This window comes from Dromaius novaehollandiae, chromosome 1, assembly GCF_036370855.1.
Source record: "Dromaius novaehollandiae isolate bDroNov1 chromosome 1, bDroNov1.hap1, whole genome shotgun sequence".
Taxonomy (NCBI): Eukaryota; Metazoa; Chordata; class Aves; order Casuariiformes; family Dromaiidae; genus Dromaius; species Dromaius novaehollandiae.
In genome coordinates, this window is record NC_088098.1 from 115894482 (window position 1) to 115916712 (window position 22231).

At 38.2% G+C, this 22231-nt stretch overlaps 1 protein-coding gene across 5 annotated transcripts in view; it reads left to right on the forward strand.

The window, feature by feature from the left end:
- The first annotated feature begins 229 nt into the window (after positions 1–229).
- Positions 230–22231, forward strand: part of BACH1 (BTB domain and CNC homolog 1) — a 28266-nt gene continuing 6264 nt past the window's right edge. The window contains exons 1-6 of one of the 5 annotated variants that reach the window (XM_064523916.1): positions 230–476; positions 2605–2671; positions 8687–8742; positions 12652–12949; positions 17129–18517; positions 20093–20299. In XM_064523916.1, the coding sequence (XP_064379986.1) occupies positions 12710–12949; positions 17129–18517; positions 20093–20299 (1836 nt within the window). In that variant the 5' untranslated portion in view covers positions 230–476; positions 2605–2671; positions 8687–8742; positions 12652–12709. Of the gene's footprint in view, positions 477–975; positions 1191–2604; positions 2672–8686; positions 8743–12651; positions 12950–17128; positions 18518–20092; positions 20300–22231 lie in introns of those variants that run through there. The other 4 variants (XM_064523934.1, XM_064523907.1, XM_026103571.2 and 1 more) reach the window with 4 other exon arrangements.

A 22231-nucleotide genomic window follows, 5' to 3' on the forward strand; every position in this document is an offset into this window, starting at 1 on the left:
CGCTGCCCGCCGGTGGGCGCACCGCGCCGAGCACCCACCGCTCCCCCAACGGCCGCCAATGGCCGCGCTCGCGAGGGCGGGGGAGGGGCGGCAGCGGGGCCCGGCGCTGTCCCAGGCGCGGGCCGCCAGCGGGGTGCTGGCGGCAGCGCGCAGGCGCAGGGCGCGGCACTGTGGGTGGCTGCGCGTCGGTGGGGAGCGCCGCGTCCAATCAGCGGGCGGGGTGCGGAGAGGGGCGGGAGGGGGACGGGGCGGCAAGGCGAGTAATGTTGTTGGGAGTCACCTGACTACTCTCGCCGCAGTCGGGCCGCAGCCTCTGTGGCAGGAACAGCCGAGGCAGGGGGAGCGGGAGGAGGAGGAGGAAGGCGGCGAGGCGGTGAAGGCGGCTGCCGTCCGGCCCCCTTCCGGCCCGCGAGTGATGGTGACGGTGCCCGCGCCCGTGCCCGCGCCCGCGCGGAGCGGCAGCGGAAGGCGCTGAGGTGAGCGGCGCAGGGCCGTTCGGTGCCCGTTGGGACGGGCCGTTGGGCTGAAGGGGGGGGGGGGGCGAGGGCAGCACCATTCCGGCGGAGGAGGGGGGAGCGGAGGAGACTGACGCGTGTTTACAGGGGCGGTATTATTCAGTGTGTCCCCCCTCGCCCCCCCCCCCCCCCCGCGCTGTGCGGCCGGAGTGGCGGCCCGTCCCGCGGCGGGCGCTGTCGGACGAAGGGCGAGGGCGGCGGGATCCCGCGGCGGGTGCGGGAGCTGGCGGCCCCGCCGCTCTCGCGGGTACGTCAGGCCGGCGCAGGGCGGGAGGTGCCGTGCGGCGGCGGCGTCCTGCCAGCGTCGGGCACCGGGCGGCGGCCTTGCTCCCCCGCGCCCCCCACGGCGGTATCGTGCCGTCAGGTATTTCCCCCCCCCCCCCCCCCCCCCGAAATCCGGCGCGGCGCGGCGCCAAGCGCCGCTGTGCTGTGGGCTCAGGCTTCTGATCACTATTCAGCGTCTCCTCCCGGTTTCAGCGGGTGCCCCTGTGCCCGTGCGCTCCAGTGACACAGGCGTGACTCTCCCAGTCTGCCCTCGCCGGCCTTGTGGGAAAGGGGCAACTCTCCAGCGCTGGAAATCCAGCGGTAGCTGTGTTTTACTTAGGTGAAACGTGCGTCTTGGGTCTTTAGTATTTGTTACCCTTCGTGGAAGCCGAGGAAGACTTATTTTAGACGGTAAACAAAGAGATATAAATCCTGTCTGTCTTGTTCTGTACTGTGAAATTCTTGGCATGATTTGGGGCATGTTGAAAATGAAGTAATTGTAAAAGAATCGTCACCTGCTTTTCTATCAAATTATATTTGTTCTTCATTTCTAGCACTCTAATATTACAGTAATCCTAAACCCATGCACAACCAGAGCCTCTGAAACACATGTTGAATATCTAATAATTAAAAAAAAAAGGAAAAGCAAACATTCTAGCAGTCAAAGATAACTCTATAAATATAATATGTATGTGATCATGCAATAACTTTTGAAATTTTAATTTGAGGCACATCAGAAAGGTGCATGAAAAAAAGGTTTTACTGTAGTAGTGGAGTAATCATAACATAGGAAGAAACAGTGTAAACTAAGGTTACATAGTATAATGAATACTCTAGTAATACAGTCTTTTATCTCAAAATAATACAACATACTGAAGAGAAAACAAATAAGAATCACTCTACCAAACATGGTGAGTGCAAGTTAAAGCTGCTAAGATAAGCCACAAAATAAAATTTGGATCATGAGTTTAACTTTAAAGATGATATAAGCAGCATAGTTTCTCTTGCACTCTGTTACATATATGAGTAAAGCTATGTGTGTAATAGCAAGTAGCGAGGCCCACAAATAGCAGACTTGCAGGGAGAAACAGTTGTTCCTGTAAAACAGAATATCCACATTGTATGTGTTTTGGAAGGCTTCAAGCTAGCTCTAGTGGATCTTTAGATGTACTTTGTTAGATATACTTCTGGAGTACATTTTCCAGTTTAATTTCGTCCAAAAAAACCCATTTTTTTTCTAGTCCGAGACCATCCTGTGAACAAAATTACAGTAAGTGGAGTGTTTGGCAAATTTGCTTTAGAAGCACTCTTCTGATTCTGACTGAAACGCTAATACAGAAGTTCAGGTTGCATCTACTATCGAGTATTTTATATTGAGAGAGAGAGAGTGTGTGTGTGTCTTTATATATATAATCATATACTGAGTATAAATTGAGGGGTTTTTTTACTCAAAACATGTAAGATCTTGTTGTAATATTGTTTGCTTAATAGGTTCTAAAACTCTTCTGCTAAAGATATTTTGAGCAATAATAATGTTAAAATACAAAATATACAGGGTTGATTATATCTGTGAAGAACAACACATTATTCTGTCATTACTTTCTGCTATTAAAATTGTCTGATATTAAAAAGTATACTCTGCATTCATTTAGATGTGGCACTGTCTTTGGACACAGACTAGAGATGTGTTTGGGAGTAGAATAGAGGTTGCTTCATACATTAGTTGAATGAGTCCTGGATAACTTTGCTCTGTGGTTTAGGAAAAGGTAACTCAAGAGTGTTTTTATTTATAAATTTATTTATAAATTTTGTAAATTCCTCATAGGTTTCCTGGTACTCATGGACCTGTCCTTCTCACTGCACTGGGCATGTTGGTGTAAGAGGGAGGCATGGTAGGTTTGTCAAATAATTTGTGTATATATGAGTGCTGGCATTTTAGTTGTCCCTTGGAATTCTACTGCTGAAAGGTTCATGAAGAAGTTCTAGGAACTGAAAAATCCTATGCGCTGTTTATCTTTATAGCATGAGTACTGTTTTTGTGCAACCTTATGTTAAACTATAGTTAACACGTTGATGCAAAAGCGGGTAGAGACAAAATCTCAAGTGAGCAAAAAATAACTGCTGAAGCAACTACTAAGTTGTGTGAATTCAGCCTAGTATGACCTAAGTAGTGATAATACATTAGGACCCCCTGCAGCTCCCCCCTCCCAGCTCAGAGATTAACATTTTGGAGGGAGGGAGGGAATCGCTCCGCCGTAACAATTCATAAGCCGTATCACAAAAGTTTCTTCATCTCCAGCAGTATTCTGTATTTTTCATTTAAGACCTCTTTTAGGGTGGAGGAAGGATTTGTTCTCTTCAGGTAATATGAAGGGAAATCGTAGTGAATGGTAGTTGTTCTAAATGTGAGTTAGCAGGTCAGAGTAAAGCTCAACTGACTGATCAGCTGCTGAAGCTTTAAAAAGAAGGGCAAATTGACTTTAGAAGCATTAGTGAAGTATGTTGGATGGAAGAGGTAGCTAAAATGCCTTCAGATGAGAGCACAGATCTTAAAGAATATTCAAGTAGTCTTTAGAATTGTACTGAGATAGCGAGTTTGTGAGTTACTTATTTTAACTCTCAGATAATGTTTGTACGAGTTTGGTTGGATTACGGTTTTGGCCTGTTGGCTAATACTCTGAAAAGTAAATAACGTTTGCTGTTCCTGTTTGCAGTCTTCATTAACCTAGATATTTAGTATGGTCCCATACCAAAAATACTTCTGTTTGTTTTAGTTTGTAAGGCTGTGGCTTTTAACAGAGCCTGAGATAGGAAATGGTCTACAGTTTCCTGATGGGAAAACTGAAACTTTATGTGATTTGGTAGAGGTCTTTAGTAAAAAGTTACCCTTTGAAGTTGGCTCTTCTGCGTCTTTTTTCTGTATTATATAGATATTATCAATTCTGATCAAATGTACATATACTTTTCTGTTTTCATAACAATGTTTCTGAAGTTTTGTCTGATTGATTTCTGAAATATTCTTAGAATTGTATTTCAGTTTCACATGCTACAGGGAAAAGCAGTTGTGGAAACAAATGGGAGGAGTTATTAAGCTAACATCACAAACATTATAGAGATCATTCTGTGAAAAGTATTTTCGTTGACTTGCTGATATATTTGCTTTTCAGTTCTTTCAGGTTGTTTCTTGCCTCTTTCTAAGTCTAGTTAAAATCCATTAGAAGTACAGACAGTTAACTTACTATTCTTCATAAATATTTTGACGTAGATACTTGTGAATGGATTCTGACATTCTGTAAAACAAAATAATTTGTGTGGTTAGTTTAACCACGGCAAAGTGTAGGATATGTAGATATGAATGCAAAAGTATTTGTCCTTTAAGCAAAGGCAAGAGTAGACAGTAGACACTAGTTGTGTGTGCTTTATGTTATGCTAATTTATCTCTTATCCTAAGTGAGCATTTCATAATCTAACCTAGTTCTTATTACAGAATCAATTTTTATTAGTATTTATTGAATTTTTTTTGAGTTGAACCATGCCTTCATGAACTTTGTATGTCGTTGTTTGAGTACCAGTGGAGATGAAGGGTTGCAAGTGGTGGGATTCTGTCATAGAGGAGGCTCTGAAGTTCCTTCACTCACAGTAATTTTTTTAGCACTGAAAAAAACCAAACTCTACAAAGTGATTTTTATCCCTGATCCCTGAAAAATTGATGCTTGATGACATATAAATCAAATGTCCTCTGACATGATGTTAAACTAGATTTTTTTTAAACTATATATATATTTTTTTTTCCCCAGGCTTTGGTATGGACTACTTTGCATCATCTCACCGGAGAAGCTGTTCAAAACTCTTTGCTCTGTGGACAATTTCTGTGATGATATAATCTCACAATTTTTTTTCTTCTTTCTTTGAAATCCCAGCTTCTGGAGTCCTATCACCACTAGGAATCTCAGCTTTTTTCTTTTTTCTCCCCCCCCCCCCCCCAAGTTCTCATATAGCTTGCAAATGTTAAAAAAAAGTGACTCGTAATCTGTTTTCCAGGTGTTAAGCCTTAAGACTGTCAGTGGAGACCTATAACTTGCCAGACTTCAAATTTCTGTGGGGGTGTGTTTTTTTTTTTTTTTTTTTTTTAATTTTCACTTGTGACTTGACAAGAGTCGAAGTGCTGTGGTAAGAATTATGTTGCGGAAGCACAACATAATCTTTTTTTTTTTTCAAATTTATTTATGTAATTAAGCTGTGAATAGTATCAATACCTTCCAGGTGTTTAGACTAATAACAGAGTACAACTTAGAATTTCAGTTATGAATGTGCTGATCATCTGAAGATGAGTCCTGCTTTTTAAGAGGAGAAAGTGTTGCTTTTATGAAGTAGAGCTTACTTTTTATTGGTTTTAATCACTTTGTTCTTTTAAAATCTTTTTGAACTAAAGATGAAGAAAAAAGCATGAAAATGCTTGTTCATGCCTTGTCAGCATAACATAATGAATCAGCAGCTATTAACTGCTCTAGGCATTCATCTGTAACATACTTTATTTCCTTAAAAGGAGAGGTAGTTGGGGGAAGGACATAGATATAAAATTTTCAAAAAAACCCCTTTGCCTTGTATTTTGAATGAACTGTCTTATATCTAACCATCTTGTTTTAGCAGTAGTAAATGATAGTTGTTTCTTTGTGCATTATGTCTATGGATGATAGAACTCTATAAAGAAGAGAGTGAATGTAAAGTAAGAAACTGAGGGAGATAAGTAACTTGCTGAAAGTCACTCAATAGATCAGCACAAAAATCAGGGATAGCACCCAGTTTCTGTTTATGTGGGTATTTTTGGGGGTGGGGGGAGGGAGAAGAGTGGGGGGGGTTTTAAGCTTTTTTTTCCCCTCTGTAATGCCTTTTTCAACTATTCAGGAATTTAAAAAGTGCAGTAATAAGATTACAGATAAGTTATAATCCCAGTGACTGCTGAGCAGACCTTCATTGTCTGTTGTCACTGAACACTATTAGATGGTGAATTAATCTTGCTGGTTTTGTTGTGATAATCATCAAAACTGAATTGGCATCTGTGTATCCAAGTTCAGCCGGCTCAGATAGCGGTGACGATAAAGGTGTCCTGCCTGAGTTCTGGAGCTGTTGAGGAGGAACTTTCAAGAATTTTACTTGTATGCAAGCATGTGAAAATTACTATGATTATTACAGAGGATTGATATTCCATATGTATCAGTAAATGGTTGCCCACTAAGTCCTTGAAGAATAAAGAGCAGGGTTTTGTTCAGCTTTTTTTAGTAAATTCTGTAACTGAGGCCTAGATCACTTACAGAGAACTTGTGGTAGCTGAAATATTTTAAATTAAAAAAAAAAAAAAAACCAAAAAACTTGTAGAATGGGTTGATTGGCGGTAGAGTCATGAAATCAATACCTGAATCTAGAAGTGAAAGATTAACTCTTCTGTTAAGACATCTCTGAAATTGATTTAATGACTGTTTGAATAAATAAAAAGCTCTCTTTGTTCTTTACAAGAAAACACTGACTTCATAGGATATAACTTCTGTAGCTCGTTTTATTTGCTTGGTTCTTGCTAGGGCTATCTTTGGACAGATATCTTTTGATTCTTTAAGCTCTACAAAGATAATAGATATAAAATTAACTTGAGCTCTTTTTTCTTTTTTTAACGTGCCCCCCCACTTGCTATTATGCTTACTGTAGTTTATTAGTAAATTAATTTAGTAAATTAAGTACAGTCCTGTATTTTTTTTGAGAGCGAGTCTGACATCTCCTTTCATGGATGTTCATTAGGCTTGGATGCTCACTAGACTGCATGCTTGTGCTTTCCCTTTGATGTAGGTGAAAATTAGACATTGAATTTCCCCCCCCCCCTTCCCTCCAGGTCCTTAGATTTACCCCCAAGTGCTCAGATTGTCAATTTAGCAAATGGGCTACCTCTTTCCTGAAAGAACAAGCCTTCAGGGTAATGAAAATGTGATCATTATTGATTTCCATGGATTTGTATGCTCTGATTTATTATTTTTAAGGACACTTGAAACACTTGAACTTGGCTTAGGCAAAAAGTAACTTGGCAAATGAATCATAGATGTGTCATAAATAAAAGCAGAAATGACAATAGTTTGCCATCTCAGTCCTCTGTCTGTTTTAAGTGCCATTTTAATATTTCTTCTGGCTGTTTGCCTGAAGTGAGCTCCATAGGCTCTGAGACTTTTCTGTGACTCATTCATTCATTCCAGTTAGGATTTTTTTTCTAACTCTAGCAGTGGATCTTTCCAGCTTTAGGTGGCCTGACATTCTCTTTAGTTGTAAAGCATGCCTCTTTGTTTACTGAAATCTCACACCTTTTTCCTTTTAGATTTTGTTTGTTTGAATGCAGACTAAAGGGCACTGAATTTACCTGTGTTAGCCATCCTGTTGCTCTTCTGAGTTATTCTGTGGTAGTTCCTGGCAGCTGTCATACAGGCAGAGACGCTTCCAACTGTTACATTTGTGTTCTCAGTTCAAAGGGAGCAATGCAATATACAGTAAAACAGCTGTAAGCATGCAAAATCAGTGTTATCTGTAAGTTATTGAAAAGCTTAGTTTTAAAGCATATGGTATTTGGGGGATTACCTAGCACTCATGCAGAATAAATCTTCATTTAAAAAAGTTGTTATTCAGTGCAGTGAATGAATATTAAACAGATAAATGTATTGTATTTATTTGTCAGTTCAGATGATATTTATGATCCTGTATGTTTAGCATTTGTTATCATAAAATATTTTGGACAGAGCGTTGATGTTTTGGAAACAGGAAAGTTGTTTTTTTCTGCAGAAAAGCTGGGTTTTTTTGATAGTTGGCCAGTGGCATCTGGATAAGTGCTGAAGATAATGGCTACTGATGTTAAAATTTGCAGTGAGCTGATAGGTGGTACTTTACTGTTTTTAGGTTTCAAGTGCTGTCTTAGCATCCATACTCCATTGCTATTGCTTCTGGTTAGGTATATAAATTGCCCCTTTGAATGGGATACCCACTCATGTAATCAGTCTTTTGCAACCACAGGGTCCTTAAACCTTCTCCCCCTTTCCCTTTGCCCCTCCAATAAAATTAGAGCTCGTATTGTGGAATAATACTTGCTAATAATGGCAGATTTTTTTGGTAAATTGTGAAGTTTGGGCTCAACAACAGAAAAAGACAAATACTAATTTGAGTGTACGTATACTGTGTGTTTTGCTGTTCGCGTAATGAGAAAATTACTATTCAGCACTAAATATTTGAGGAAATGATACTGTGTCAAATTCTGACTTGTAGGAGTGGTTTCTTAGGAAGACTTATTGGGTAAGGCAGTACAAAACTCTTTCTGGACTCCATAGTAGTATAAATTTTCTTAGGAGACTATGCTTCATCAAGCAGTTGTTTTGCCCTATCCTAAATGTATGGAAGTAAGGTGGTTTCTATGCCTGCTTTTGTGAGCTTCAGTGACAGCTTGATGCTTCAAAGACTCACTTCTGACTTAATACTTCTCTTGTTTACCACAGGATATTAATTTGAGTGCAAACTTCTACATGGCAGGATCTCCTCTGTTGTAATAGTGCTGCTGAGCATGAAAGTTAGAGTTAATTTACCATGTGCCACTTTTTTATGCATGTGGGTGAGAAATACGTACTGTTATGAGTTTGTCCTAGTAATGTGTCCCTACTCCTATGTTATCTATTCCAAGATAATATTATCTATAATTCTGTTCCTTCCGCAACTTAGTGACAACAGTTCCTTCTGTCTTTGTCTGGACTCAACCATAATGATTGTGTTATCTTTGGAATATATACATATATAAATATATAAATATTTTTAACATCACATGAGGTGACTTTATGGTTTATGTGAAGAGCTGCATCTTAGTGATTTCCCTCCATTTCCTTCACTCACAGTCCCAGATTTAGAGGATCATTTCATTAGCTTGTTTTATTCTGCAGTCAACGAGGAGGTAAGGAGCAACTTCTACCAATTGTAAGCACTCATATGAATGTATCTGAAGTCTAATTTTACTTAAAGCTACTTACAATTGGCAATTACCTCTGTGTTTATAATGTAAATTAATGAAAAACTTCAAATGTGTGAGGAAGAACGAGTCTGCATTTTCTAGTGAACCTTGACAGGCATCTTGCTCTGATCTTTACACTGTGTATTTAAACAAACTTCTATTCCCTTTTTTAGTGTTCTTAGTTCTGCAGTCCTAAATTCTATTAAACTTGAAAGATTTTTGTATATTCTTGGGAAAAATAAAATACATATATTAAGTTTAAAATAGAGGTGTTTAAATCTCCTGAAGATGTGGTAATTTTACAGATACTTGTTAGACCTAGTTTTTCCCATTGAGTCATATGCTAGCAGGGGGGAAAATGAGTGTAACTTCACTTTGATAATGCAGGGTAAAGTTCTATGGACAGTACTTAAGAGAAAATAGTTTTGCCCTTAGGCAAAATTTTTTTTGATCTCAACTTCACTGTCTGATAAAGGGAGCTTTATACTAACATGCTTGGTTGTGTTTTCAAAGTAGAACTTCGTTCATCCAGCTGCAAGTGCTCCTTTTGGAGGTTTTTCTGTATATGTGTGCATGTATATGTATATATATGTAAGCATATGCGTTTATATACTTTTTTCTTTTTCTGCAAGACTGGGGTTGTAATGTGTCCAAAATTTCACATGAGAGGAATTTGAGTGCCCTAGTACTGACAATACTAGTTTCCTTCCATTGAGTGAAGAATTCTAGTTAGTGTGCTTTCATATTGTTTCTTCTTTCATCCTTTCAACCTGCATTTGTAAGGACTGTTTTAGGCTTTGGAAGATCTTTTTGGACTCTTCTTAGTTTTGATGGTAACTGTGCTATATTAAATACCTTGAGGAATATTCTTGAATATTTTTGTTTCCTTTTTCATCTTTTACATTTATCCATTTGGTTGATAGCTGACACAGTCTTAGTTAAGTGCTTTAAATATACAGTAATCTGTTGATTCTTGGGGTACTTCTACAAGCTATCTTTGCCTACTTTTAGTGCTTCTTACTTGAACATTCCTTTTAAAGTAAGGATAGCGTAACAGAATAGGAGTTTTAGTCAGGTTTCCAGGAAAAGAGTTTTTGTTATCATTGTTTAAGTGTCCCTTTTTCTTCTTTTCTGTAACTTCTTGCTGCTTTCAACTAAATCATTTGAGGGAAAAAAAGACTAAAAGACAGTATTTGTAGAGACTTAAATTATGTAAAATAGACAACTGTATAGCCTGCAAGGGTCTTTGCCAGGCGAAGAGTTGCAGTATGAACTTGCAACTTGTCAAGCTGCTTTAAAAATTACTGTTCAATTGTTTTGTCTGCTTCACACCTTTACCCTCTTTGTCCATCCATAAATGGAATTAAATTTAAATAACTTCTAAGTGCTCCAGGAGAATAGTTAGAGTAGAAGAAAATTAAACAGTTTACAGAAGAGATGTTCTGTGCTGTTTCGAATGAAACTCTATCACAATATGATTGTGTTTCTTGTGACTGTATATAAAACAGGATTATGGACAGCTGTATTTTGTGCTTAAACACTGTGGAGAGTCTGGTTGGTCTTCATGACAAATACTAGCATAAATGCAGGGGCATGCCTTTATTTCACAATTAGAAAACAGAGTTAAGACATTCACCAATTTGACCTTTGTCAGAACTTCTCTAAATTGTTTTAATTTTTTGCAGTGGTTACATTTTCCCTTTCCTGTTTGACGATTTTTCTCTTCATGAGTGTTTCCAGTCTTCTGGTTCTTTTCCTTTTGATTTCTCTCCTTACTCTGTATGACAGCAATTAGATTTTACAAAGAAAACAGATAGAAGTAATTTTTTAAAAATTACTTTTTAAATATTGAAATGCTTAATGCTATCTTCTGCATTTTATGTTTCAGATAGCTCAAAAAAACCCTTTTATCCTGTAAAAACAGTTGGGACAAAACTTGGTGAAATCTTTACATTTGGAAATACAACATTCTGTCAGATTAAGCATGTTAATGGGTGTTACGCTCAAGGTATTTATATTCACCCTTTAGTATTCCATTACAGAGTGGGAAATGAAAGTAATGCTGATACTCTGTTCTTCACTGGAGACCAGACTGGTACTGATACATTACCAGTCTGTGCTACCATTGCCACTGGAAATGTCAGACCAGGGCACCTTTTATTCTCTATTTCTACTGAGGCAGAGACAACTAAGATCTCTGAAGGATCTCTGTGAGGTTACACTGTGAAATTTTGGAAAAACCACTAAAATTGCTTGTATTCTATGAAAATAACTTGTAGTAGTGGGTACCCAGGAATATAGCTGGTAAGATATTTATTTTCCCAGTGTATCTAAGAATGCCCAAACCCCCTCTCTGCCCAAATTGTGAAAGTTTTCCTATGTTGAAAAAATGAAGGTTTGCATTGGCTACAATTTTATTGTTGTTGGGAGCTGGCACATCACAACAAACTGTTGAGCAATACAATGATTGGGTAGTCTTGTGTCAGCTAAAGTGAATGTCAGCAACTGGGCTCAGTTATAGTAGCTCTTGGGTAAAATAGGTCAGTGTAATCTAAATGCTGAGTTTGTTAATACAATACTGTTCCCAGTAACATCCTATTTTCTTTGTAGGATGGTTCCAGATCCAATTATATAGTCCCTTGATTGAGCTTTAGATCTGAGAGCACTATCTGAGAGCACTTCTTACTATGCTTTTTTTTTCTTGTCTGTCTGTCTGTCTGTCTGTCTGTCTGTCTGTCTGTCTGTCTGTCTGTCTGTCTGTCTGTCTGTCTGTCTGTCTGTCTGTCTGTCTGTCTGTCTGTCTGTCTGTCTGTCTGTCTGTCTGTCTGTCTGTCTTTTTCTTTCTGGAAAGCTCAATCTCATGTATCCCCCCTAAAAGCAGGAAAATAGAAATACAATGTAAAGAGTGGAATTAAGTGTTTTTAGACTCTGGTTTCTGTAGAAGGGCTGTCTTCTCCCTAGCTCTTTTCTCGAATACTGAGAGTTCAGGAATAGCTTCAGGGTGCTTATATGTGAATTTATTTCAAAGTTTTAAATGTTGTATAACTTTTACTATCCAATAAATAGTATTATTTCAGAACTTCGATGCTTTCTTGCAAAAGGAATTCCATTGCCAGGTGATTTTACCAGTGGTCCATTAGGAAAGCAGACTTTAACAAGCATGAGAGTGTTGAGCAGAAGAGGGAAAAAAAGACTGCATTAGAGAATCAAGGCAGGTGGGAAATAAGATAACTGATGTAAATAAAGGTGCGTACTAGAAGGAAAAGGAGAGTAATTTAACTATTCCTGACTGATTTAGCAGGTAAACTACTCTTGAAAGAAGATGAAACACAAACATCTTAGTCTGTACTGGGTGAATCTGCAAACACAAGTAGCTTATATTCTATCTTGATGAAATTTGGCTTAAAGCATCTTGGTTTTGGTTTTGTTTACATTTCTGTAGTGCTGGCATCAGTATATACTGATAATTAAAAATAAATGCTTAAATACTTTTCAGTTATAGTAAATTATTACTCTTAAACACTTGCTGAGGGAAAACCTGCTTTTTACCACTGAAGACACACATGGTAATTTATTCAGAGATTTGTTTGCCTTTGCAGCTACTTAAGTAGTATTTATCTGTAGTAAAATGTGTGTTTTAAGATGTACATGTTAAGGTTTGGGCATCTTAAATGCATGTAAGTATGTATTCGTGTGTTAACCTGTATGAAATTTTAAGTGTAAACTTAGATGTTTAGCTCTTAAAAAGAATTAAAACAAGCAGTGTATGTGTCACTGTTTGCTTATTATGCTCTAATATTTCTGTAGGTTCCTATGGGATATGATTTTCACATGCATGACTTTTTTTTCCAGATTTGAAGAACAGAAGCATGCTTTCCACTGAGACTTACACTAACATTTGTGATACAGAATGTCTCTAAGTGAGAAGAATAGCGTGATTTTTGCATATGAGTCTTCAGTACACGGTACCAATGTACTCCTCAATCTCAATGATCAGAGAAAGCAAGATATTCTTTGTGATGTTACTATTTTAGTGGAAGATCAGCGATTTCGGGCTCATAAAGCTGTGCTTGCAGCTTGCAGCAGTTACTTTCTTTCAAGAATTGTGGGCCAGTTGGATTCTGATCTTATCATCACTTTACCGGAAGAGGTGAGTGTTATTCTAATCTGTTGTGTTCAATTCTGTTTTTACAATAGGCTGGTACTTAACTGGGATTAGTACTTCTTAAGGTAAAAGAGTTAAGAACTGTGGGGAGAGAATTTCTAAGTTGAAAAGTTGCCACTGATCAAGGTAAGGGCTAGATAGACAGTGTATATCACAGACTGAAGATAGGTGAATGCTGCCTTGGGGAGTGTATAGGGGAGTTCTGTTTACTTAAGTGGATGTTATTTCTAAAACTGTGCGCATGGTTGAAAGTACACAAGTTAGACAAAAACCCGGATATTTAACATGGTTCTCAAATGCTGGAGAAGTATTGTAGAACTAGGCTGCCTATATGAAATGGAAATACTTCTGCAATAATAAATAAACAAGTAGCAGTGCTACCGTAACCTTTAAATCATTCTTTTTAAGAAATATTTTGATGAACATGTTCCAGAATGCATATGTTTGAGATATACAGCCATGCTTATATTCCTTGATCGCAAGATTCTGCGATTTGCTACTGTTGCGTTTCACCAGTTCTCCATTGTTTTTACACATTGGTCTTGAGTTTGTCTATGGAGTTGCTGTACTTTTGAAACTGAGAAAATGTATTGCAGTTATTTGTGTCTTTTTTTGTTTTTTTCCCTAAATTCATAGTCTTAAGTCATACTGAATTTGGAGCCCTTCAGTGAGAATGAGCCAGAATCTGTCATCTGTAGGAAAGAAAATACATCGTCAGATGCCCGAAGCATCCAAGACATTTAAAGATTCCAGTCAGTATTTAACTAAGAGTGAATAGTCATGTTATAGGAGGCATGACATAAATGATTGTGAGTGGGTTCCTCCTGCTCCCCCCTTCCAAGGAACATTAGATGACATGCTACCTGAACATGTAATGATGTGTTTATAATGAGTGGTGAGTGGGTGCACCTGTACACTACAGGCTTGGACCTGAAAAGTGTGGTTATTTTCTCCTGCTTAAGCTATGAGAGTAGGCCCTAGCTTGCAACCTGACTGCAATTTGATGCTGCATGTACTTGCATTAAGCCACCAGATACAGCATTTAAGCTCCCTCCATCTTTTACAAACTAATAGTTGAGTCGTTAGTGATGACCTGCTAACAACCCCTTCCCCCCCCCCCCCCCCCCCCCCCCCCCCCCCCCCGCTATCCTCAATCTTCTTGAGTTCTGTGGGTTTTTGGTGGCAGGAACCAAGAATTAAGTTGTTCAGCACTGCACTTGTAGATGAACAGTGAAGAACCTCTAAGTGCTCTGATTGTGCCCTGAAGTAGCAGTAATCTAAAGAATAGGTTGCTTTAGATTTGATTCTGTAACTGAGAAGTCATGAACAGTGGCTTCCTGGGAGGAAATTGATTATAGTCAGCTTTGGGGTGGAAAATAACATGTAAATTGTTGACAGCTCTGCTAGAATCATCTAAAGCAGAAGGAAGGATAAGCGTCATTCAGTATTTCTGGTGATGTGAGGAGATCATGTTATTGACCTGTCCATGCACATGACTACATTGAATGTTAATAACATAGAGAAGATGTATTCAAAAGGCCTGTACCCCATTAAAATAGGTGCTTTGCTAGCTTTGTAATGTATCTATGGAGGCATATCTCCACAGATATATTACAAATCCAGCGAAGCACCTGTTTCAGGTGCTGTTGTCAGAATCTTCTTGATTTTTATTTAAAAAACAAAAAAAGGGGGGGGGGGGGCTGGCTCACGGTCCCTGTAAAGAGCTTCAGTGGTTTTTATTCACTGTTGATCAATGAATTTGTTACAAGTGAGTCTGTTACAGCATAATACCACCGTGTCACTTCTATCCAGCCTCCTTACTGTTCTGTGTGTAATCTCTTCTCCTCTGCTGTGATGGAGAGAGAACTTTGTTTTGGAGTAATGGAGAAAATACGGTATTGGAAGAATAAGAAATATACACTGAAATTGGAGGGAGGGAGGGGGGAAAATACAAAGCATCAGGGATGATAAACTGGAGTGAGCAGGGACCAGAATTTGTAAAGAAAATGGAAGAATGTAATAATCATAGTACTTATTATGTCCTGTTAAGGTTACACTTTTAACAATGTCACTTAGCGTTACTGACCTAAGAATTGAATCTGCTGAAGCAACAAGCAAATATACTAACAGTGAATCTTGTCTTTTAATCATTTTATCTGATCACTTGGTAAAAACATTTTGAGATTCAGCAGCTTGAGTTTCTCTTCTGGGAACTGCTAAGTATTTTGAAATGAGTCAGTTCATGAAGCTGCATATTTAAGAGAGGCAAATGTTAATCACCTGGTTTGACAACTTGTTAACCTTCTTAATCATCTGAAGTATTTAAAGTTTAAAATGAAAGACACCAGTCTTGTGAATGTGAAATACCAAAGTATTCCTGGAATTGAAGTAGTTCATGTATATTATAGTGTCAAAACTAAACACTGACAACTTGGTGTCAGTTCTCTTGTTTATTTGTTTTCATTCTAAGAATTCTAACCCAAATACAAATAAAAGGCTTCTGTACAAATCACTCTTCTGGGTCAGTCAGACCAAAAGTCCATCTAGCTTAGTATCTTGTTTGAGGGTAGGTAGCCAGCTAGAGGTGCACAGGAGAAGGTATAAGGAATGTAGGGTGGCCCTTTATGATCCTTCCAATGTTGAGTAATAAGAGGTTCTGGAACTCCTTTATGTGGAAAGTGTACAGTTTTTGAAATATTGTTGTATTTGTTGAGTTTCATGTATAAGCATCATCTGTTTCTAAATTTACTAAATGGTTTATTGATTAAATTACTAAGTCTGAAGACTTCATGCCAACATATGGGCCTTAGATAAACTCTGCATTTTACGTTTGCCTTTGTATTATATTGTGAACTTCGTAGTATTAAGTACGAATTAATGTATTTGTGTAATTGGTATGCTATCTCAAGAGCATATTTCACACACTATCTTAAGTTCTCTTCAGATAAGTCATAAGAGTTCAAAATCTTTCGCTAAATTGCCTCTGTGGGAGCTATCTTCTGCCTCCTTTTATGCATTACTTACGGTTTTTGGGTGGAGGGGAGAACTAATTCGTAAGTTAAATTTTAGTGTATAGTTAACTTTGACAGAAGTACAGTTAATAACATAATGTTTTATTCAGCATAAAGTTTTGTTTATTTCAATGTAAGAAGGGAACAATGTGAGCTTACCTTTATGGGTAGTAATAGTGGATATATCGCCCTATCCTTCCTAAAGGCTAAAGGAAGTGTTACATGACTTGTAATATGAGATGGTCTGTGTACAGCTTTCCAACTGATTTCCTCACAATTTTTTCATTTGTAGAAGATGGTCTTGTTCAGTTTGTAACAATACCGAATTTTTGTTTGTTATATTTGGACTTCCTCTGAGGTAACTGAGATGATGATGATGACTAAACTGTTCAAAATAAATCTACCTGCTCCAAAGAGGCTTTAAACTGAGAGTAACTGCTTTTGGTGTAGATTTTTTGAATACAATTGTTTTAATCTATGGGAGTAAGAAAGGAGTAATTGGCTATAGTAATAAATAACTATGTAGTCAAATTTCATTTTTCAAACTTTTTATTATCAATTATGCATGAAACTGAGCAAATAACAAAAATTGCTCTTCAAAGGAAGGATTAAATACCAAAAGTACTGTGATCTTATTTGAGGATAATTCACATATAGCTTGGGTTGAAAGGCATCTTTAAAATTGGACTCCAGCTACTGTTCTACTGTTTTTCAGTGTACAGCAGTCTCTTTGGCTATTAGTATTATATTGTCAAAACTGTTTAAAAGATTGATCATAGTGAAGTAAACAATTGTCATAAAGTATACAGGATAGAATTGTTGTATCAGAAAATTTGTCTCAAAATGAGTGTGGGCAGATTTCCTCTATACAGCAAATTTGCTGCTTTTGCCTTGCTCTGTTTTGCAGTTTGTTCACAGGTGAACATGGGTTCTGTGTGTTTCTCTATGCAAACCCATACTGAACACGTGGAATGTAACTGAAAGCTTGGCAGTGAAACTGCCCGATTCACTAGAAGTGGAAGTACATTAAGACTTGTTCTTTTTCATACTGTATCTTCTTATAGAGAAGGGCAAATGTGGGTTTGGTCAGAGTTTCACCAAGCAGGAAGTTGGCTATACTAACGTGTTTTTTCCTCTTTCTTTTTTTAAATAGGTAACACTTAAAGGATTTAGTCCTTTGCTTCAGTTTGCATACACAGCTAAACTTATTTTAAATAAAGACAATGTGTGTGAAGTTTGCAAGTGTGCTGAATTTTTGGGTATACGTGACATTGAAGAATCTTGCTTTCAGTTTCTCAAATTCAAATTTTTGGATTGTAAATCAGATCAACAGGAATGTCCCAGGAAGAAATGTTGTACACAGCATTGTCTGAAAACAAACCCTAAAATCGGCAATGTGGATGATGGAGATGTAGAAATAGAAGATGAAGCAGAGGAACTTATAGAAAAAGAATGTATTCAAACTCCTCAGACAAAGCTCTGTAAAGATGAAGAAAATGCTAAAACGTCTCCTGCTCTGCAAGATAATACTAACCAAACATGTGATCCTGTACATTTAGAAAGGGGTAACATTTCAAGCTCATCTTCCCTATGCCCAAAGTATAGGAAGTTCCAAAAAGCTTTTGGAAATGACAAAGTTCACACTTCAGAACCCAGTTCCAGTATTAAAGATATTCAGGTGCCACCAATTGCAACTTTTCTTGAGAAGGAATTATCTGATAATGATAGCATACAAAAAGCTCAGGAGTGTGCACTTATGCAGCTGGTCTCAAAATGTGAAGAGACTCAGGTAAAAATGGAAGAAGGGGAGGAAGAGAGTGAGAAAAAGGAAGAAAAAAGAGATTCTGTGACTCAGAGTGTTTCATGTCCTATGGAGAAAGTGGATGTTGCTGCTTTTCCCCAAAACTCTGCTGTACCTCATGGACCTAGTTCTGTGTCTTTTTTACATACATGTGAGCAATATGGTGACTTGAATTTCAGTGGTATGCAAAGCAACACAGTCTTAGCTGAAAAAAGTATAACAGGTACTGGAGTGAGGAATGACAAAATTGAAAGTCAAGATGCTGCACCTTCAAAGGTTGATTTGTGCACTAGAGAAGCCATTAACATTACATCAGCTGGTGATCGAAGCAGTGTGGAGAGAGAAGTAGCAGAACATCTAGCAAAAGGGTTCTGGAGTGATATTTACAGTACAGAAGCTTGCCAAATACATTTACCACCTGCAGTAGCAAAAGAATGCTTGGAACCAGTATATTCAGGGAAAAAATCAGAGTGTCCGTGGCTGGGTATCAGGATCAGTGAAAGCCCTGAACCTTGTCCTCAAAGAACTTTTACAACATTAAATTCTGTCAACTGCCCCTTTATAAGCAACCTTAGTGCTGAAGGATGCTCCAACAGCTCTGAAATAAGCAGTGGAGAGTATGTTCAAGGACAGCAACAAGAACAGTGTCCCTATAATTACGTGATAAGTTTGGGAGAGGATTCGGAGACTGACACTGAGGGAGACAGCGAATCCTGTTCAGCAAGAGAACAGGATTGTGAGGTAGGGATGTTCTTGTATACCTTTGCTTCTCTGTCTCTTGAGGCATTATTCAGAAACCTAGTTCTGAGTCTCTTGTCACTTGTGGTTGCTTATTTGAAGTCTTGAGTGTTAGACCTTTTCAGACACTTTTTCTGGAACAACTTTATCAAAAAGGTTGCAAGTAAACTGATTTGTGGGTTCTCTTGAGGGGGTTTTGTGCTGTTGTCTCTTTCAGTTAAACTTTGGGAAAGGTCTAAACTTCTTGTAAACTTTGTTTTATACATGGTTCAAAATGTTTTTGTTCTTACTTGAAGGGAGAAGGTGGGAGGAAATTAATATTTCGTATTTCCCGCACAATGGGATTTCTGTTTTCAAGTTGGCTTCATTAGCTGTGTATTGAAGACTGGTTTAATGCTATTGCCTTCTCTGTAACTTAAGTTATATTTGTTTCTGCAGCTGGAGAAATCATTGGCACTTCTTTCCTTCATGCCATTGCTTTGATAGCATTTCAGACGGATGCTATCAGTAATCTAATACCATAAGCCTACTGTATGCAGAAAATAAAATGATTTCTGTCACAGTTCTTAGAACTGCATGACTCTGTGCATGATGGATCATTTAATGTCAAGAAAATGTAATTGTTTGTAAAGCACTAGTTTTTCTCTTCAAGATCTAGATGTAGAAGCTATAACCAGTATAGAAAGTTAGCAGGCCAGGCTCAGGCCCAGAACTAGCTAAATGCATTTCCCATCTTTACATTACAAAGAAGTAAATGGCATCATTGCAGAGGGCAATACTCTGCCCATTTATTTGCCTATTTATGTCACCAGTGAGAGCTATCAAATGCAGAAGGCTGTTCCATCCCCCCCCCCCCCCCCTTCAGAACTGTGGCTATAGCAAGGTGACGTATTCCTGCTGCTTAATATACTCCAATGTAAGGTTTAATTGTCACATTTTATGAAGTACCCAACTATTTTCTAAAGGTAAACATGGTTTTCAGTATTAAGGCTTTTATGACCTGCATATGTTTCTGAAGCTACTCCTTCTATAGCTCAGGGGTACATGCTGTAGCAAGGGCCTGGTTCTATCTTTCTCCAGTATTAAAAAGCATAAGACAAATACAGATGCACTTTTTCTGCAGAGCCATGAACTTTTTCTGCAGAAAATTATCGGTATAAAACTGCATGCAGAATGCAGTCTTAGTAACAGTTTAGGGGAAACTTAGCATATGTTAGTGATTCTTGACACCTATTTTCATACACCACCTCACTGTAATTTATTCTTTTAGAGCATATCACTTAATTGATTCCTCTGAAAATGCTTATGAAGCTCTAGTGTAAGTGTGCAGTGTAACTCAGTTATTTCTCCCATGCCTCAGCAGTTCATCTATGTGAAACCCCTGGATTTTATTGACCTCAGCTGCTGGCTATATTATACTGCTCTTGTCTCTGACTTAATAAAACAAAGAGAGAGGAAAAAAAAAAAGAAAGGCAGGTACTGTTGCAAAGAATGCTTAAAATTAAAACTTTAATTGACCTGTTAGTGTTTGTGTATATCAGTTTCACCTTTCATTCAGAACTGTATCTTATATTCTAGGTAAAACTGCCATTTAATGCACAAAGGATCATTTCACTTTCTAGAAATGATTTCCAGTCATTTCTGAAAATGCATAAATTGACTCCTGAACAATTGGACTGTATCCATGATATCCGAAGACGAAGTAAGAATAGAATTGCAGCACAGCGATGTCGTAAGAGAAAACTTGACTGCATACAAAATCTTGAATCCGAAATTGAAAAATTGGTATGTATAAATATTCATTATTATTGAATTAGTCTTTCTTTAAATATCTTGACTGGACATCTGCCAGTATTGTGAAAGTAAAGTGGCTTACTACTTTGTCCAGTCAAGTTCAGAAAACTTTACCAGTCTTACAGATGACTCCTTGATAACTGTTCTACATTTTCTGTGCCCCACTCTAAGGAGCATGCATTTTTCCTTCTGTGGTTTTGTTTCCATTCGAGTAAAAGTACATCACAGCATAGTTTTTGGTGAATGCTGTTTCTGAAGCCCATTGACATTGAGCTTAATTACACAGAGGAATGATACCTAAACTATCATCCCACTCTGCTCAGTTTTCTACCTCTTTTCCCTCCTCTGCTTTTTTTTGTTTTTCAGCTCGTCCTATTGCTCATGGTCAAGTTAAATGTGAGCTAAAGTTTTCATTTAATTTGACAGAGCTGAAAAATATGGTGTTAGCTGTCTAAGTATTTGTTCTTGTAATATACCAACATGGGCTGGTAAACTGTTTCCCAGCTCTTGAAACTTAAAAACATTTTCCGTTAAGGCTCTTGCAGAAAGGAGGAAGATATAGCAGAACTCAAGAAGCTGCTTAACATTTTAGCAGTTGCATCAAGATTGTAGTTGAGGAATTAAAGAATCCAGACTTCCCTGTAACCACACATACAAATATGTGTGTGTGTATATATGGGTGTGTATATTTTCCCTTTCTTAAAAGGTAATAAAAAGTTAAATGCATAACCTCCAGACAAGGATGGATAATCTGAAGTTCTTCTGGCAAGAAAATCGCTGTGGATTTTTTCCTCAGTCTTTGTATCTGACCCACTCTTTTTACTTCAGATCTATGGCTGATTGTGCTATGCACTCTGTATAGTTCAGTGGCTTAGGGTTACTGTGCTCCTGATTCTTGTTTTTGTGGTGTTTTAGACTTTGTGCTTTATGTAGATGAATTTGATATGTATATTAGCTAGGTACATATGCAATTATGTAAGTACCTTTTTACTTACGACATTTGTGTGAAAAGGAAAGTAAAATAAGAGCAAAGGACTATGGGCTAGAAACTGCTTTCTCTTCCTGAAGTGCTCCATCATCTTTCACTACACACGCTTCTACTTCTGAAACAACTGAGATAAGGCAGGCCTATGGTGCCATACAAGCCTGGTAAATCAACAGAGCAGTCTATTCAGTGTGTTGAATGGAGATGATGTTCTAGAGGCAAGGCAAATCAGGTGGTCACATTAATACAAGTCATATTACTCTGACTGAAGAGAAATTGCATTTCCGATAGTTCCAAACTTTTTGAGTGTTTTTGTCATCGTAATGTTACTTCTGCTTGTTATGTAACTCTGTCAATATTGTGCAACAGTTGAAAAGGTTTTTTTTAAAGATATGATTCATCAGCAAGATTAGACATGAAGTTGACTGACTATCAGTCACTTGTTCTGTTCATAGTGTAATATCCTTTCTTCTTTGGACCAGCACTAGGAGAGAATGAGCGTCTGCTGTTTTTCAGATATCACAATGCAAATTCTAGAAAATGAGAGTTGAGAATTGTGAGGTCAGGTCTGAGCTCTGAATTGTGCTGTAGGCACAAACATGTTCCAATCATTTATTTTCTCCAACTGTGCAGGTAAGGTTTCTTCAGCATTTAGACCTCGTTTGGAGCTATTAAGAATGTATAATAGCAGTAGACATTGAGGACTATCAAACTTGTGTAAGTTGTGAGCAAATACAGAAACTCTGAGCTCTGTCTAGGCATAATTTCCAGTTTAGGTGACAAAAGGGAACATCTGTGAAAGGCTGTGGTACGTCCAGATTACTTCAGATATGACTCCTGCCTTGTTTCTGCTTCTCTGGGTCAGTGATGTGTCTTAGAACTGTTAGATTCTTTGGTCTTTTAAAGATACTCTCTGTAGCATGGCTTTAAAAGAGTAT